At 41.3% G+C, this 19,540-nt stretch overlaps 1 protein-coding gene across 2 annotated transcripts in view; it reads right to left on the bottom strand.

Annotated features, from left to right (window-relative positions):
* cers5 (ceramide synthase 5) overlaps positions 1-19,540 on the bottom strand; it is a 37,579-nt gene that overhangs the window by 9,131 nt on the left and 8,908 nt on the right. For both annotated transcript variants that reach the window (XM_053674195.1, XM_017450793.3), the window contains exons 2-6: positions 5,129-5,234; positions 3,327-3,457; positions 2,176-2,233; positions 1,735-1,785; positions 998-1,090 (exon numbers count right to left, since the gene is read on the bottom strand). In XM_053674195.1, the coding sequence (XP_053530170.1) occupies positions 998-1,090; positions 1,735-1,785; positions 2,176-2,233; positions 3,327-3,457; positions 5,129-5,234 (439 nt within the window). The remainder of the gene's footprint in view (positions 1-997; positions 1,091-1,734; positions 1,786-2,175; positions 2,234-3,326; positions 3,458-5,128; positions 5,235-19,540) is intronic.

The raw sequence follows: 19,540 nt of genomic DNA, 5'->3' as shown, positions 1-19,540 counted from the left end.
AAATGTACCCGTATTACTTACGTCAAGAGAAAGTGAGGGAACGACTGTTTATATCTGCTATAATGTAAGTGATAACAGGCAATAACATGTTTCACAGGCATTCCAAAACATTACATGTAACTATACATGCATAAAATATATATGAGATGTTGTTTTTCCATAAAAAAAAAAAAAAAAAAAACGTATTCTTCGAAGACTTGCTGTGGTACAAGCGGAATAAAATGCTTCAGGACATGATATTAGGGGGGAAAATAATCAACTTCAAGGTGATGCACCCCCTTGTTGATTATTTTCCTATAACAGCACGTCCTGTTGTGGTGCAAACTGAATTATGTTTCCATAGTTTTTCTTTTTACATTATAAGCTAACATCAAAATGTAAAAATCTTTCAATCACTGTTCCTGTGCAATCAAATACACTTCAGATCTATGAATAGGGAATTGTGATTGAATGTACCAGAGGCAATTCCAACAAACTTCACCCATTTTAAATCTGATTACATTTACACCATTGACAAAGCTACAAATTGTACTCGCAATTATCATTCCTTGCGACGCTCTACTGCCACAAGCATATTTTAATTACAGTTTTGAGTCAGTGTGTCCGTAGTGTGCGTTTGGAAGTGCCAGCGTGAACAGCGAGTCTCTGCATGTTGGAAATATTTGCAACGTGTGTGTGTGTGTGTGTGTGTGATTGACTAAGAGTAGAGCAGGTGTGTAAAAAAAGATCACTGTGTCAAGCAGACAGAGCTCAGGGTAGATGAGAGATCCACACTGCACTACAGCATGCACCAACACACACACAAACACACACACACCTAAATACTATCTAACCATCTAAGCATCAAAAATACACTCACTGCTGTAAGCAAAATAAAGTTACTAGACTTGACTGATAAGGTTGTTGGGTGAATGTGCTGGAGTACAGGCGTTCCTATTAAAGTGGCTGTTGTCACGAGCGAGGATGTGTTTGTACAGCAATAATGACACACACTCACCTTTCGTTTAATGTCTGTAAACTGGGAGAACATGAGAGACCAGTAGAAGGCCAGCTCTGTCACATAGTAGTGATACAGGCCAGGACTGAGGGCCTTGAAAAAGAAGACACACACACACACACTGTAATCATTGATAAATTGCTATGGTACGAGCAAAAAAAAAAAACATTCAGAATGTCCTGCTGTGGGAAAAATAATCTACTTCAGGGTTGTAACAGTAGCTGTGATTTTCAGTGGACCATGTCGTACAACCCTAACACGGATTATTTTCCTATAACAGCTTACCCTGGTGTGTTTAATTCATTAATTATTATTTATTACTTAGGACCCAGTGGTAGTGTTACGGTTGTAGCGTGCAAGTCACGTGAGCTGTTTTGCCTCACCCCCCCCCCCAAATAAGCCAGCAATAATGGAAAAAATGCCTAGTATGACAGCAGCCTCACTCTCTAGCATCTCAGCACTGTTACATGCCTCTTTTACTCATCAATTACGGGACAGAAAACTACAACTACAAGCAAATCTCTTTGTTCAGAAGGAGGACACTTACAAATTGGCCAAAAACAAGGAAGACAGCTGGAGTGCCTTAATTTCAGCAGTACAACCCCGAAATGCCATGCCTGTGATTAATGTGTCTACGATAACGAGTGTCTGCATGGAATATTTGAATGTATTGTTAAACCCGTTATCAACATGAATGAAATTCATTCGGCTGCACACTGAGGAGGATTAGAGCTCACCTGATAGGGGTAATTGTACCAGCACTGTCGTGTGTCCCACATCCAGGGGGACTAAAATAGCATGCGCGCACAAACACACACACACACACACACGTGTCAAAATGTATTACGATTGATGGGAAAAGCTGAAGACTAGAATGTGTAGTCCATGTTCTATAGCGGCACTGAATCTAAGCTTGACTGCTTAAAGTAGAACGTACTGATGTCTACATTCACAAAATAACAAGAATGAAGTTCATTATTATTCAGGAAAAAAAAAAAAAAAAAGCTGCCCGCTGTGCTCGTGCCTCATGTGTTGGTCTTACGCAAACATGATAAAAGCCATGAACAATTTTATGCACTAGAGTCAGGAAGAATGCTTTGCACCTATTACTTTTGGAATATCTATTCCAGATCATCTTTCAACCTGTAATGTTTTGTTGTTTTTTTTTTTTTGCTTACCTGCCATAGAAAGCAGAACCCATAGGTAAATATACCCAGATAAAATGTAAACCTCCACCTGAAAAGAAATAAGAGTCAAACAAAATGATTGTGTTCATAGTGACAAAAGCTGAGAAACACACACACACACACACACACACACACACACACACACCTGAACTAGGCTTGTTGCGATAGTCGGTGTTACACAGTGTTTGGCCGCACACCGATTACATCACTTATTTTCACTTTTTAAAATTTAAACTTTGTGTTTAAATCCCCTCCCAGTGATGCCGGTTTTACCGGTGTTGTCGCATGTCGATTAACCGGTGTGAAAATTTCCCTCACCGTCACGTCCCTACCCTGAACAAACACACAAATTAACAAAACATCTAACTATTCCCCGCTGGAAAAGCTCCAGGTCATGAGGCACGCTGCCAACAATGCTATCACTCTAATCTAGTATGGCAGTAATAAAAAGGTCCAAGGTCATGTGCATGCAGAGGAAACTAGGGCTGCGTCCATAATGGCGTACTACCCTACTACAAGCAGTACGTCAGAGGGGTAGAATGTCCGAATTCTCCGTAGGCGTGAAATACCCGGATGGCGTACTGCTTCCGGCGAGATTTTGCAGTATGCAACCGATGGACACTACGTGAGTCAAAAATTCCCATAATGCAACAGGACTGGTGCAGACGAACTCGGAAGACACTAACTCGGAACTGTCTGAACTAACTGTCGGAAGACAACGCGTCGGCTCTTTTTAAATTTTAAACCTTGGTTAAACAGGACTTGCTTAACGATACCCAAATAAACTGTTAACTTGTTGAAGGTTTAAACAAATCTTTAAACAAATCTTTTTTGTGATCTCCATCATGCCTTAGCCGTCCAAGCTAACGGCAATGAATTTACCTCAGCCTGTTAACCCCGCCCACATGACATTACTAATTCAGTTCACGTTCCTGATGTGCATTTTACCGTTAGTGCTGTTGCTTTAATCTGGTGGTCGCTTTAAATTTTTGAGTCTATGATGACGTCGAAGGTCACATGATAATGCCATCATGGTGGTTGTAGTATATCCGGGATTCATACTACACACGCATACTGATTAGTACGCACTGTCACAGTACGCGATTTCGGATGCAGCCTAGAGGACACACGGCAGGACCTACATGCTCTCACAGAACTTGGTCCTTGTGCTGGGTTTGTCCTGATTCCGCCGATGACGAAACCATCGCTGGATCTTTCTCACCTCCCAGTCCAGCTGCTTAGACAAACCGTCCAGCTGGCGTGCATCTGGACACTAAAATACAAAAAAAAAAAAAACGAGATGAGTCGGCACTTCTCTAAGAACACACCCAGAGGAATAAGCTATTAAATATCTCAAGGATGTTTATTTATTTATTTATAGGATAAACTCTCCGCATCCACTTTAATACATGCAGAGCTGAAAACAAAAAATATCTAGCTTTTCCCAATCATGTAACCTAAACTCATCAACATTAATGAATTAATTATTGGCTTCATTACTTAATTAATTAATTAATAAGAGAGGCCTGAAGGTTTCGCACCAAAATAGACTGATATTTGGAGCGGTCCATGATTCCATCTATCTTGACTACAGCCCCAGTCCCATTTGAAGAGAAGCCGCCCCAGACCATGATGCTGCCACCACCATGCTTCCCTATGGGTATGGTGTTCTCTGGGTGAAAAGCTGTCTTGTATTATGTGTCAAACATATCTTTTAGAACTATGTCCAAAAGGTTATACCTTGGTCTCATCAATAAAACATTTTTTCACATGTTTTGGGGGTGATTTAGGCGGGTTTGGACGTCAATCTAGCCACTCTGCTAGAGTACGTAGCACAGACATATGAAGAACACGAGAGACTGCTGTCACATGCAGGGAGTGAACAGCACTCGGCAGATATTCCTGCAGATCTGTAGGTAGATCTTGGCGGCCTTCTTCTTGTCCTTTCATCAATTTTGGAGGGACGTCCTGTACTTGGTGAGGTCACTGCAGTGCCCCATTTTCTCCGCATGTTGACGATGGCCTTCACAGTGCTCCATGGTCCATCTAATGTTCTGGAAACGGGATGTTTTGTACCCCTCTCCTGATCTAAACCTTTCGACAGTGAAATCCCGTACACGCTTTATAAACTGTTTGAGGACCATGGCTTCAGCAGCCAGATGACACCAAGCAGATGTCAAGAAAATGCTACAGAAACAGCCGCTCTTTATTTAGGGTTAATTCTGTGCACAGCCATTATAACAGGGTGTGCACACTTATGAAACCAGGTTATTGTAAGTGTTTTTCTTTTTTCCTCCAAAGTGTCTATCTGTTTTTCATATGAACTTTGTTGGTTGCTATATCACGATAAAAGTGAAAAAAGTTCTGACATGATTTATCATGGCTTCATTTTTCAAATCACGAAAACCTTGTCGCTTTAACAGGGGTGGGTAAACTTTGTATCCACTGTATATGAAAGCAAGGTGTTGCCAAAGCTGTTAATCTATGACTGGCTGTTTTATGTCAGAGATGCAGCCCAGATGGTCAAAGGATACTGGAAGAGGAACTACTGCATTTGGCAAAGTGCTTTGAACCTGACAAGCTACTACAACAGTAACGATGAACCTTCTTTCAGACGGTGTTGTTTTTCCCTGTCTGTGGATCAAAGTGCATTGAAAGCACACAATAAAGTAAATGGGTCTACTAAAATAAAAATAAAAAGTAGGCGTGTACACTTTATAAAAATGAAGCCAAGTGGGAAAAGGGAGCTCTTGTTAAAAGAGGTGAAAATTCTTCAAACTATCAGGAAAATATAGGATAATCAGAACCAAAATAATTTTTTTATTATTATTATTTTTTTTTTTTAAACCATGAATAACGGACACTCAAAGCACAAAAAGTCTGAAGAGTCCACGAAAAATTACACAGAAGATTAATAGCGAAAAGCAAGATGGATTAGAGTTACCTTTGAGATGGATGTAAACACTTTCTCGAGGACAGCATTTGGCTGGGCTCTCCGGTTCACCCCGGCCTGGATGTGGAGGATGTGCGCACAAGGACCTGCGATGAACCTGACGAAACAGAAACCTTTCATTTAAATAGGAAGGGCCGCTAGCTTTCAGGGACTACGTTTACATGGACAGCAGTAATCTAATTACTGACCGTATTCTGAATAAGACAATATTGCGATTAAAGTGTTTACATGAGTCGCTTTTAGAATACTCCTTTCATGTTCCCCTTTTACATGTTATAGAACATAGATCGATTAACGGCACACGTCATTATGCCACTGTGCCACGCCGTCCGACGTTCCCTCGTATTAACATACAGTTCGTCTTAGTTATGGCACCGTATACAGTTTTGGGTGTTTTATTTTTAATTTTACGAAAGCTTCAAGTGCAGTTAATTATTTGTCATGCTGTACGTGCAAATAGACGACTGCTTGAATCCACAGGCTGTGTCTGAAACCGCGTACTTACCTAAATACATGTATTTCACCTACTATATAGGAGGTAAGCGTGCGGTTTGGGACGCAGCCGTGCTCTCTTGTTTACCGTAAAACGATTGAGCGCTGCCGTGTGTGATCGTGTCCTGTCGCAAAATGCGGTGAAAACTCCCACACGACGTTAATAGTGTGATTAAGGCGAGTACATGTCTGTAATACACGTCAATAATGCGACTAAAACAGGAATACTCGACACGTCTTAATTCCATTTGTGTTTCCTTCGAGTATGACTTTAATCGCATTAAGGTAATAAAAAATAAATAAATAAAAAAATCGCTGTTTACATGCTAATTTCTTAATCAGAGTATCGTCTTAATCGTCTTAATATCGGATTATTGTTGTCCATGTCCATGTACTGAGTGTTAGGTTCAGTCAAGTGCAGGGACACACAAATGAAACCAAGAGTGAGATGACGAAGCAGAACTTAAACACTCAACAATCTGCAATGTAACACTGCTAAGAGAAAATGGGTGACTATTCCATGCAAATATTTCTATATTACACATATGAGCCAAATTAATAGGAACATCTATACGTTGATGTGCCCATTCGCGTAATTATTCCGTCAGCTAATTACACGATTAAGAGCTTCAATTAATGCTCACGTTTAACATCAGAACGGAGGAGAAAATGTGATATCAGTGACTTTGACTGTGGCATGGCTGTTGGCGTCAGAAGAAATGACGAAACGCATCTCAGAATGCACAACACTTTAAACCCCGAGACGGATGGTATACAGTAGCCGAAGACCAGATCGGGTTCCGCTCCAGTCAGTCAGGAACACAAATTTGAGGCTAAATCCTGAGCGAAACTGGATAGATGAATGTTGGAAATGTTGTCTTTTTCTGCTCTTCAGCACATCAGTATGAGTATCAATGAGACATACGCGTTCAAGTGTCACATCTGTAAAGCTGGAACTGCAGCAGGTCTCCATTATGTACATTTGTATTATATTGAAATAAGGGACCTTGGCGAGTTTTATAACCAAAATACACAAGTACAGAATGGTAATATACACTCGGTCACAGAGGTACAAACTTTATACTAACTTCACGTCACAGGAGTATATTGTGTTCTTGTTTCAAGTAGCGAGCTAGTCTGTGGGCTATGATTGTTACTGAGGCACTCGGAGCTACGCTGATATTAAAATCAAAGTCAAGCAACAATACAATAACAAAACACGACTGCAGTCTCAACCTCCCACGTGTTATGTTCACAAGTAGGAAGTGTGAACGGGGGCCTCGTTAATTAAATGTGCAGCCACCTGTACAAAAACGGACATATCTGTGAACGTGTTTTCCTTCCATACAAACTCGTTTTCATCACATACCACTGACTTGGTATCGGTTACAGTGCCCTCCACTAACAATAACGTTTATGATCATGTGTAATATTTTCTCATTCAATGTCGGTGATATAAATATAATATGGTACTAATGGTAATGTTCGGTCGGTCTGTAGGAGTATGGAATTAGAGGTCGATTCATTTTGAAATTAATATTTAAATACTAAATCTTGAATTCTGCATGTATGCAAACAACACAGGTTTATCCTAAATAAATAAATAAAAACAAACAAACAAACAAAAAAAAACTGTGTGTGCAACAATTATTGGCACCCCTATGAATTCACATGAGAAAAATATATTTGAGGTATATTCCCACTGATGTTTTACATTTTTTAGTACACCTGGGAAATTGTTCAACCAAATGTTCCTCTCATATGAGGTACCAACACAGGCCAAATTCTCCTAGGCATTCGTAACGATGGGTTAGACCAATGGAATATAACTGATGTGCGTCAAAAGGTTGCTGAGCTTCACAAAATGGGAAGTGGCTATTAGAAAATAGCACAAACATTGAAAATGCCCGTTTCTACTGGCAGGGCAATAATTAAGAAGTTCCAGTCAACTGGAAATGTTCTGAATCAACCTGGAATTGGACACGTGTCTGTAATGTCATTTTGTCACCAGCCTCTCTTTTTTCTTTAATACAAAAAAAGTATAAAACATTAACTGTTACATAGCTGTTAATAGAGCCTCCTGCCATTAATATAAAAAAATTCACAAAACAACCAACTGTGAACAGAAAAAAAATACTACGTGCCCCAGCCATCCATCCATCCATTTTCTGTACCGCTTATCCTACAAAAGGTTGCAGGGAGCCTGAAGCCTATCACAGGGGACTCGGGGCACGAGGCAGGGGATACTCTGGACGGGGTGCCAATCCATCGCAGGGCACAATCGCGCACACACACACACACACTCACAAACCCATTCACACACTATGGACAATTTGGAAACACCAATCAGCCTACAGAGCATGTCTTTGGACTGGGGGAGGAAACCGGAGAACCCGGAGAAACCCCCTGAAGCATGGGGAGAACATGCAAACTCGAACCCCCAACCTTGGAGGTGCGGAGCAAACGTTCTAACCACTACGCGACTGTGTTTTCCTCATCTATTGCCACGCGTGAGTAAATCTGTATGTTCGGTTTAAATAAACCTGTTGTTATAGGAAGAACAGCAGATAAACGCCCATGATTTCCAAAACCATTCATTATAAAATACCTTTCCATTTCCTACCAACATCAATAACACCCTCTCAGAATGAGGGAAAGTGGGAGGAAAAGACTGACGACTCAGACCTGCCTGGTTAATAACTAAAATCAGATTTCCTGTCCAGTGCACTAGCAATCATTTATCTCCGCAATATTCTACAGAGGTCAGCACTGAACCAAGTCTGAACATTTACCTAGCTAAGTCTGCTAACAAGGCTCCACCTCACCTTCCTGACAGGGACTATGACAAAAAGACAGAAGGGCTAGCTAAGCTGAGGAGATTATATTGAATGGATGACTTTGTTTGCAGGTAAACAAAGCATGAGCCGAATGTAGTCAGGAGTGGCCTTTAGCTACACTCGGAGTTAAATGAATAACACACCACGGAGACTAAAGGATGGCCAGAGGGTTTATCTTTTCAACATGTGCAAGTATACACCACGCTTGAAAATATTACTGCTAATTTTTGTAACATATTAACAATACATCACAGATGTATCTATCCATCACACCGATGTACCCATCACAGAAACTAATCTTCATAGACCATGACCCGTGTATATCAGAGAAAACGCTATTTTCACGTAAAGGCAATAAGTGTGCACTACTGCACTGTGCATTCACGTAATTATCCAACCAGCCAATAATGTGGTAAGACATACAACGCAACACATAACATCATGCACATACAGGGTCAAGAGTTTCAGTCATGGTTCACATTAAACATTAAAATGGGGGAAGACGTGATCTCTTTGACTTTGACCGTGGCATGGTTGTTGGTGCCAGATGGGCTGGTTTGAATATTTGACAAACAGCTAAGCTTGGATTTTCACACGTACAGCTTGAAAGGATCCCAGAGTAACTTCTAAGCAACTAAAGGCCCCGTTCACACTGGCTAATGTTACTGTTCATGAGTCCACCATCAGGAGAACGCTGAACAACAATGGTGTGCATGGCAGGTTCACAAGGAGAAAGCCAGTGCTCTCCAAAAAGAACATTGCAATTCATTGCGGTCTGCAGTTCAAAGATCATGTGGACAAGCAAGAAGGCTATTGGATAAATGATTTGTGGATAGATGAGGCCAAAATAGAACTGATTGGTTGAAATGAGAAGCGCTATGTTTGGAGAAAGGAAAAAACACTGCATTCCAGCATGAGAACCGTATCCCATCTGTGAAACATGGTGGTGGTAGTATCGTGGTTTGGGCCAGTTTTGCTGCATCTGGGCCAGGACAACTTCACATCACTGATACAAGTATGCATTCTGAATTATATCAGTGAATTCTAAAGGAAAATGTCAGGACATCTGTCCATGAACTGAATCTCAAGAGAAAGTGGGTCATTCAGCAACACAACGACCCTAATCACAACTTGTTCTACCAGAGAATGTATAAAAGTTAATGTTTTGGAATGGCCGAGTCAAAGTCCTGACCTTAATCCCAATAGAAATGTTGTGGAAGGACCTGAAGCAAGCAGTTCATGTGAGGAAACCCACCAACATCCCAGAGTTGAAGCTGTTCTGTTCTTCAATTCCTTCAAGCCGATGTGCAGGACTGATCAACAGTTACCCCGAACGTTTAGTCGCAGTTATTGCTGCACGAGCGAGTCACACCAGATACTGAAAGCAAAAGGTTCACATTCTTTTGCCGCTCACAGATATGTAATATTGGATCATTTTCCTCAATAAACAAATGACCAAATATTTGTAAAATATTTTTGTCTTATTTGTTTAACTGGGTTCTCTTCACATTTATGCAGAAATATAGAAAATACTAACGGGTTCACAAACTTTCAAGTACCACTGTAGCAGTCTCTAGAGTATATACAGAATGGTGCGAAAAACAAATAACGTCCAGTGAGCGGCAGTGTTACTCAGAGAAGTCTGAGGGGAATGGTGAGGATGTATAACCGTGGTGAGGAAAAAAAAATTGCTGAACATGCAGAACACACTGAACCAGCAGAAGACCACATCAGGTTCCACTCCTATCAGTCAAGAACAGGCTATTGTGGGCACAGACAGTGAAACTGGAGAGCTAAAATTGATAAAACAATGTAGCCACCAAGACCACCCAGTCTGAACACTAAAAAGATTTTTGTATTCTAGCATTTGACATGACAATCTAGACATGAATTCTTCTGACAAACAGCTTTACATCACGGGTAAAAGGCCCAGACAGAAAAATCTCCCAAGACCAATGTAAACTGGTGGGGGGAATTCCCCATGCGCTACTTCCCAAACAAACATGCACACGAAACCATGCAAGATTATTGTATATTTGCATAGCACACAGTGTGTTGCCTCATGACCGCATGCACAGCTGTGGAATCTAGCGTCAAGGATAAATACCATTTCATTGCCTGGGTGAAAAGTTCAGGAGCTAAATTTAGCAGGTGGGAGTCCTGCGACGCAGCCCTTGACCCTGAGGTCATGCTAACTGTCCTTCACAGCTCATGGCTGTTTGAGTGAGAAAGAATGTTTCTTCACAGAATACACGGGGAACCTGAGAGAACATTAAGCGAGGGCCACGTATAGATCAAATGCAGTTAAAATGGGAAATAAAGAAGTCTACACACCCCTGTTAAAATGGCAGGTTTTTGTGCTAAAAAAAAAAATGTTTCATGTTCATGCTCAGAAGTCATTATCATAAAGCTGTCATTACAATGAATTATTCTGATTAACCGCCCAAAAAGACAAGCTGCGTCTGTAGGATTTTCTTCACATCTTAGTTTTATCTGACTGCTGAAGCCATGGTCTGCAAAGAGCTTACAAAGCACGTACGGCATCTCACTGTCTAACGGTATAGATCAGGAAAGGGGTACAAAAGAATTTCCAAAACAACAGATGTACCACGGAACACTGTGAAGGCCGTCATCAACAAGCGGAGAGAACGGAGCACCACACTGACATCATGAAGTTTACAAAAGGACGAGACAAAAAAAATAAATAAATAAAATAAGACCAGGAAGGCTGCCAAGAGATCTACAGCGACAGAAATATCTGACTGCTCTCTGCATGTGACAACAATTTCTCATATTCTTCACGTGTCTGGGCTACGTTTACAAAAAGCACATTCAAGCCTGACTACATCACCCCAAAACCGTGTGAAGATGAAAAGGAGTTTGACGTTTCGGTCTGAAGTTGAAAGGGAATTTCACGGTTCAGTACGACGATGACCCAAAGCATACATCCAAATCAACAGATGAATGGCTTAACGAAAAGATCATCGATGCTTCTGAATGGCCTAACCAGAAAGCAGACTGTGCACAGGAGTGTAGTGGCTAAGCGGTTAAGGCTCTGGGTTACTGATCGGACGGTCGGGGGTTCAAGCCCCAGCACTGCCAAGCTGCCACTTGTTGTGCCCTTGAGCAACCATCATAGCTGCGCTCCGCTCCTCGAGCAACCATCATGACCCTGCGCTGTAGAATTTCACGGTGCTGTAACGTATATGTGACCAATAAAGACTCATTATCATTCAAATGTTTTTAGAACAAAGAATGGGAAAATGTCGCCAAGTCAAGATGCGCCACGCTGACAGACTCTTATCCAAAAGACTGAGTGGTGTAATAAAATCAAAAGGTGCTTCAGCAAAGTATAACTTTAGGGGTGTGTACACTTATGCAACTAGAATATCCCACCCCCCCAAAATCGTTTCTGATTCTTTTCCACTTTATTTGTACACATGATTTGTCTTAGTGCCATTCTTTTACTTCACAAAAACCTACCATTTTAACACGGGTGTGTATACTTTTCATATCCGCTGTAATTACTTACACACTTATATCAATAACTAGTGGAAATATGGAGAAAATTACATGTGTAATAGCTGTGTATCACAGTTAATAATTGACCGATCATCCATTTTGCGCATGGAGACTTGTATCTTAAAGCCAACCTCTCGCTCTCCATCCTCCCGAGTCTCTCCATCCAACATGAATCAATGATTTAGAATTCCAAGATGTAAAAAATGGTGGTAGTAGAAAATTCAAATCAGTAGCCCACACTGGGACAAGAAGATAACAAGTCTGTCTGGCCTATTTTTAGACAGTTATGAACTCTTCATTCCCCCCCCCCCCCCCCTTTCCTCCATTCGCCTTCTTTCCTTCAACAACCTGAGAAAGCACAAAAACCCTACTATCGACCTTCACAAAACAAAAGTCTTCATTTGGTATGTATATTTAAACAAAATTCAGTTCACTGTGACGCGACACGCCTCAAAGCTGTAACTACCACACACTCTAATCGTCCTGAATCCCTCCACCTGCTGCACCAGGTTTTACTAGTCAAATGAATTTCCTTGAACTGGTGAAATACGACCTTTTCGGGCTCGGGATCAGGACCACACAGATGTGTAGAAACACGGACAGAACCTAGTTAAATAAACAGCAGCATAAAGGTGTTGTCATAACTCTCCTGCTACTACACCCTGCCACCTCAGAGGGTAAACATCTTGATTAATATCGCTCATCAAGGACGCAAACAGGACGTGCTACCTTGGGCACTTTCGTAGAACAATTTACAACGACCAAGGCCGAGCTGTCCTCTCTGTGAGAAGTTCTATGCTCGTTTGTGTCTGTATAACGCTATAGTTTATAGTTAAAATTACGTTAGCTACCACTTTGGTTTTTTTTAGCCTAGTCAATAGAGTTTACGGGCAACCAAAATGTTGGACTGGACAGCACACTCTAGCTTTCACTTGCCCGACGTGTTGGCTAATGAATTTATCATTTGAATTTTTAATCCACACCTGAAGAAACAAAACGCGAGTATATCTTGCAATCAGACAACTATCCGGCCATTTTCTGCACCACTTAGACTACACAGGTGCCTTCAGCCAATCCCAGGTGACTCGAGGGGTGCGCTGGACAGGATGCCAACCCACAGCAGGGCACAATCGCGCACACACACACACACTACGGACAATTTACTGAAGCCAATCAGCCTACAACGCATGTCTTTGGACCGTTTTCCGTACTGCTTATACTACACGTGGTCGCGGTGGAATTTGGAGTCTGTCCCAGGGAACTCGGGCAGAAAGCAGGGGACACCCTGGACTCTTCAGCTGCACACACCGGGAATCGAACCTCCAAGCTCGGAGCTGCGAAGCAAACATGCTGACCATTAAGCCCCTAGACAACAATCCGAATCATAATAAATAGGTTTGAAAGCTGACAGCTATAATATACCCCGCTTGCTAGTTATGGTTAGTTTAGTTATGGTTAGATTAACAATTAACACACACTGTACGTAGAAAAAAGAAGAACTGTAGTCTTAAAACCTAACAAGATAGCTGTTTGTGTAATAAACAGGCCAATACAGCAATAATATAACTCACAATACACTGTACCACCCTAGTATTTACACAATTCCACTGGAACTACAGAAATTGTGTCTCAGGTTTCAAGAAAACAACCACAATAATCCAGAGACTACAAACTGCATCCTTTTTACTCTTATCTAAGGTTGTTTCAGACACATGTTCGGACTCGACTCTTAACTTCCTGCATAGCTAACCCTAAAATTACAAAAACTGCAACATGTGGCCGAGTCTGCTGCTAACAGGCCGTGCTTTTACCTACAAGCTAACCACACGAAGCTAAATCAACACTTCTTTACTCGGCTGGTAGAAAAAGGAGAGATCTGAATGTAAATATAGACACTGTCTGCCATGTCAGTGTTAATGCGCTGCCGAGTGCACTGGTAGGACGTCTAAAGATCATGTTCCAGATATACACATTTGATGAAGGTCGTTGTGTGTGAAGAAAAAAAAAATCTTCAGTCTACAGTGTGTGTCTCCTTTTGATGTGATACGATGTGCACAGATGAACGTGCCAAAAAAAAAAAAGTTTGCCAACGGCTTTTGAATGGGGGGAAAATGGCAAATGGCACTATGATGCCAAAGGAATACAATGCCAAGCATGGTAATTCACATCAACAAGAAAAAAAGCTCCAGACGTGATATGAAGAAGGTGGTGTATGACAGCTGAGATGTCTGGAAGAACGTGTGTAGGTGCGCTAGGTCGGAAACCCAAACCCAATGCGAGCCAAACTGAGATCATCCAAAAGGTGCTCAGGAGACAGGAAAGACGAAGGAGGCACTTAATAACGCATACTGTTTTGTTTTCCCCCAGAGAGTATTCATTTCGCATTCAGAAACAGACTGAAATGAAAAATTTTCACTAACACCACTTCAGCATGCAGTATTCGATCATTTCACTCACCTGTCAGAATCGAGGATCATCTCTGAAACCTAAATAAGTTTCTTTCAATTTGAGTGTACTCAGCGGAAGATAAAGTCAGCGAACCCGTGAGGTGCATTCTGCCGATCTGTAATATATAAATACCCGTAAGCGATAACGAACGGATATTCGGTTAAGAGCTAGGAGGAAACGGAACGGACACGGCGTAATCGAATATAATGTTCCCCAACTGCAATTCGACGTCCTTCCTTGCCGTGTTGGTGCATGTGCTCGTGTTTGATGGATGCAATGTAAAGAAATATTAAACACTCGGTAAAAGCTTTACTGGATGTCAGCTTAATATTTAACTCTGTAGGCCTATAGTAGCAGCGTGCATCCTGTTCAAACGACCACGTCGCACTGGATTAACGAACCTTCGGTGGAAAAGCCTGTTTATATGCGTGCAATCTGACTTTTAATGAAGTTGTATTAGAAATGTGTTTTTTAGGCTTCTGCCATATAAATCTTTAATCATCTCTACTAAGTAGTACACTGCAACAGTATCCATTGATGTATGCTGAGATTACATAATATTACCAGACCTGGCAACGTTTCGCATAGGAGCTCTCCAATTTAACAATTGGCGTCATGGACATGGATACCTCTGCCACAAGTCTAGTCCTTGTTGTTACTAAATCTGCATGCCATTTATAACCTTAAAATTCCCTTCAACCAAGAAGCAAGCTGTTGAAGAAAAGTTATTTCAGACATTTGACCTTGCTGTGACCTTAACCCTCCTTGACCTTAACCTTCCGATTTCAAAATCCAATCAGTTCGTCTGTTGCAGCGTTCTGCTTATCGCTGACTACATTTACATGGACAGCAGTAATCTAATTACTGACCGTATTCTGAATAAGACAATATCGTGATTAAGGTGTTTACATGAGTTGCTTTTAGAATACTCCTTTCATGATCCCCTTTTACATGTTAGAGAACATAGATCGATTAACAGCACACGTCATTACGTCCCCGCGCCACGCCGTCCGACGTTCCCTCCAGAATTTCACGCATCGACATACAGTTGGTCTTCGTTATGGCACTGTGTACAGTTTTGGATGTTTTTATTTAAATTTTTATGAACGCTTCAAGTGCGGTTAATTATTTGTCGTGCTGTACGTGCAAATAGACGACTGCTTGAAGCCGTGGGCTGCGTCCCAAACCGCATACTTACCTACTATATAGTATACAAGTACATGTATTTCTCCTACTATACAGCAGGTAAGTACGCGGTTTGGGACGCAGCCGTGCTCTCTTGTTGGCCGTAAAACGGTTGAGCGCTGCCGTGTGTGATCGTGTCCTGTCGCAAAATGCGGTGAAAACTCCCACACGACGTTAATAGTGTGATTAAGGTGTGTACATGTCTGTAATACACGTCCATAATGCGACTAAAACAGGAATACTCGACACGTCTTCATTCCATTTGTGTTTCCTTCGAGTATGACTTTAATCGGATTAAGGTAATCAATAATCGCTGTTTACATGCTAGTTTCTTAATCGGGTTAATATCCGATTATTGCTGTCCAGGTAAATGTACTGGATGATAATTCCATATAAATCCTACAAAACATTCAACTGTACCTTCCTAAGATATTGCACTAACTAGAAGCTTGGATGAAAGCACCGATGGACGGACATCCTGTAAACAATAATGCCTCCGCTGAACTATATTTATTTGGGACATCACAGAAACATTTCAGCCAAGAAACGGTTAAAACAGCAAAAAAAAAAAAAAAATGTATAGAAAAAATTATCTAAATATATATATATATATATATATATATATATATATATATATATATATATATATATATATATATATATATATATATATATATATATATATATATATATATATATATTTTTTTTTTTCCTGCAAAATCCGACCCCTGTGTGCGTGTGATTAGACATAGTGATGATTTCACAGCCCAACAGACAGCGTTATTATAAATCTGTAACACACGCGCATGTGAACGGGACACCGATTCTTTCTGCCGGGGATTATTTGTACGCCCTAAAGCTACTTCAAATCGCGTCTCTACGTCTCACTCTGAAAACGAGCCGTTATTGTCAGTCAAGCATGAGCGCACTTTTGTCCACTCGGAGCTGATCACATGATCCCGTCACCCGGCCATGTGCGTCACATTTGGCTTACAAATGTCCACTGTAATGCAATCGGATGACAGGAAAAGTGTCACTGCACACAGGAAAATATTCAACACCCAACATCTCACATGATGTCAGTGACTTGCCCTTCACACAGGATATGAGCAATGAATGAAACTTAGCCTTTGGTTCTTAAGACACAGGAAATTTCAGGCTTATACCCTGGATATTACAGTTTCCCCCATTTTCTTTCTGCTAGAAGGTGGTTGTGTAATTTGGCCTGTATTACGTTTGAGCTCTAACAGGAGTACACGCAGCACTAATTAGCTTGAATGAACATTTCAATGAACTTTGAAGCCAGAGCTTAAGCAAAGGGCTGGGGCTTTAGCGTGAAACCCTCTCAACCCGAGACCTTTATCCTATTTTAACCCAGAAATCAGATGGACACAATGGCCTAGAAGAAGGTCCTAATCCATTACTATAACCTGAATCATCTATTGTACTGAAGAATCTTCTGCAGCTCAGGCACTTTATCAGCTATTTCACGCATTCCTTACGGCAAATTAAGGCAAACTGGAGTCTGAACAGAGGCGTGTGTGAGTTAGTGTGTGTGTGTGTGTGTGAGAGAGAGAGATAAATACCTAGATGAGTGGGTGTAGTGGACTAGCACAAATATGGTCATGTGTAAGGCTGTCTACACGCTTGTGTGTGTGTGTGTGTGTGTGTGTGTGTGTGTGTGTGTGTGTGTGTGTGTGTGTGTGTGAGAAAGGAATTTAACTTTCCCAAACCTCTTTCTCAGGGTAGAAATGATTCTAAAATGGCTATAAAAAACCGTCCAGTAAACCAGAGGAGCATAGCGATTGCTTGGTTTGGTGCATTACGTTTTCCGAAAAATGCTTCCAGAATATAAACGTTGTATGAAGTATAAAAATGATTTTGTATAGAACATCGATCGACAAATACAGACGAGTCAAGCGACGTGACGGTCATGTGATTTGGGAGGAAATAGCCGGCTGCGTTTTTAACTGGGCAACAACACAAACATTAAGAAAATAGAGAGGCAAAAAGTCTGGTGTCTGAACAGCTAGCAGTTCCTCCATTCCGCACTATTTGGACAGTACGAGCTTTATATGGGGAGGTGGGGTGATGCGATTTTAATCCCGTATGAACTGGTCATGTCGGTTATTTTTCCGGACTTTTTCCCGGACTGCACGTTCCCAAGCCGGTGAAGATTACAGCGTCTTTTACCTTCTATAAAACGGCCTGTAAAAACAACCCCAGGTTAAACTAATCCCGTGCAAAAATACTGTTAGTTACTGCCCTATTACATAGAGCAACTAATAAAACACAGAGGAGGTCAGTGAACAGATAACATGTGCGAACCTCCATCCATCCATCCATCCATTTTCCATACCGCTTATCCTACACAGGGTCGCCGATCAGCCTGTCCCAGGGAACTCGGGGCACAAGGCAGGGGACACCCTGGACTGCTCAATCGCACACACCCATTCACACACTATGGACAATTTAGAGATGCCAATCAACCTACAACTACAGCATGTCTGTGGCTGGGGGAGGAAACCGGACTACCCGGAAGAAACCCCCGTAGCACGAGGAGAACATGCAAAATCCGTGCAAGCAAGGCGGAGGCGGGATTCAAACCCCCGACCCCGAAGGTGCGAGGCAAACATGCGAACCGCTAAGCACTAAAGTTTCGTTTTGCTTTTGTGAGAGATCAACAAGCAGCATTAGGAAAATTGTGAGGCAAAATTTTGGCCTACTTGATTAACTATTAACTTTCTTACACAGCAGTCCCTCTGTACTTGGAAAGCTCCAAGTGGATTTTCCCAAATTCCAGAGCATTGGCTCATAAAAAAAACAAAAACAAAAAAACAAACAAAACATGGATGCCTAGAGCAAGGACATATTTATATGGCTTGTATCTGCATTGGATAAATATATAAAAGGTCTACATGAAATATTTCTGATTCGCAATGAGAAAAATCACATGGAAGATAGGACTTTGCTCTGAAAAAGTGTCAGAATGATCTTATCGTGTTCACAAAATTCAGCTGAAGTCAATGAAATTATGTTAGAAATCTGGCCACATGCGCATCAGAACTGGACCACGGAGCAATGGAAGAAGGTGGCCGGGTCTGATGAATCACGGCGTGGAGCTAACATCAGTGAACTGTATTTATTTGGCACGTTTGACAGTCCTAAATGAATAATATCTATTCTGCTATGTGTGTATTGGGTTCTTTTCTGTCTTATAAAACTGGACAAACAGTTGTGTAACGTTTTAGTCTGAAGTTCATATTTGTAACACTGAGTTTGTGGATTTTAAACATAAATATACAAAAAAAAGGGTACTGAAAGTCTGACCACCCGTCCGATCGATTAATCGAAAAAATAATCAGCCAACTAATCATTATGAATTATGAAAATAATCGTTCGTTGCAGCCCTAAGACATACTGATGATTTCACAGCCCAACAAACAGCGTTATTATAAATCTGTAACACACGCGCATGTGAACGGGAGACCGATTCTGCCGGGGATTATTTGTACGCCCTAAAGCTACTTCAAATCGCGTCTCTACGTCTCGCTCTGAAAACGAGCCGTTATTGTCCGTCAGAGCTGATCACATGATCCCGTCACCTGGTCCCAGCGGGTGGGGGGTAAATCTCAACAAAACATTTCACAAAAAAAAACAAAAAACCCAGAGCTACATATCGAGTCAAATCAAGTTTTATAATGTATAAAGTGATGTGACGTCAAGGTGCATGTTCAATATGTTATATGTTCAAGAGTTCAGAGTACGATGGCTTGCAGCATTAGAAACATTCCATGCCTAACCCACCTTTCTTTTCTATTGCCTCGTGCTTCGAAGCTTCTCAAACCTGAAGTAGTTCATCTAGACGAAATGAAACACTACTGTACCACGTCATTCGAATGAATATCGACGTTTGGGA

The sequence above is a fragment of the Ictalurus punctatus genome, chromosome 21, assembly GCF_001660625.3.
Source record: "Ictalurus punctatus breed USDA103 chromosome 21, Coco_2.0, whole genome shotgun sequence".
Lineage (NCBI taxonomy): Eukaryota > Metazoa > Chordata > Actinopteri > Siluriformes > Ictaluridae > Ictalurus > Ictalurus punctatus.
Note: the sequence above shows the minus strand (reverse complement) of the source record. Positions and strands in the feature narration are given on the sequence as shown.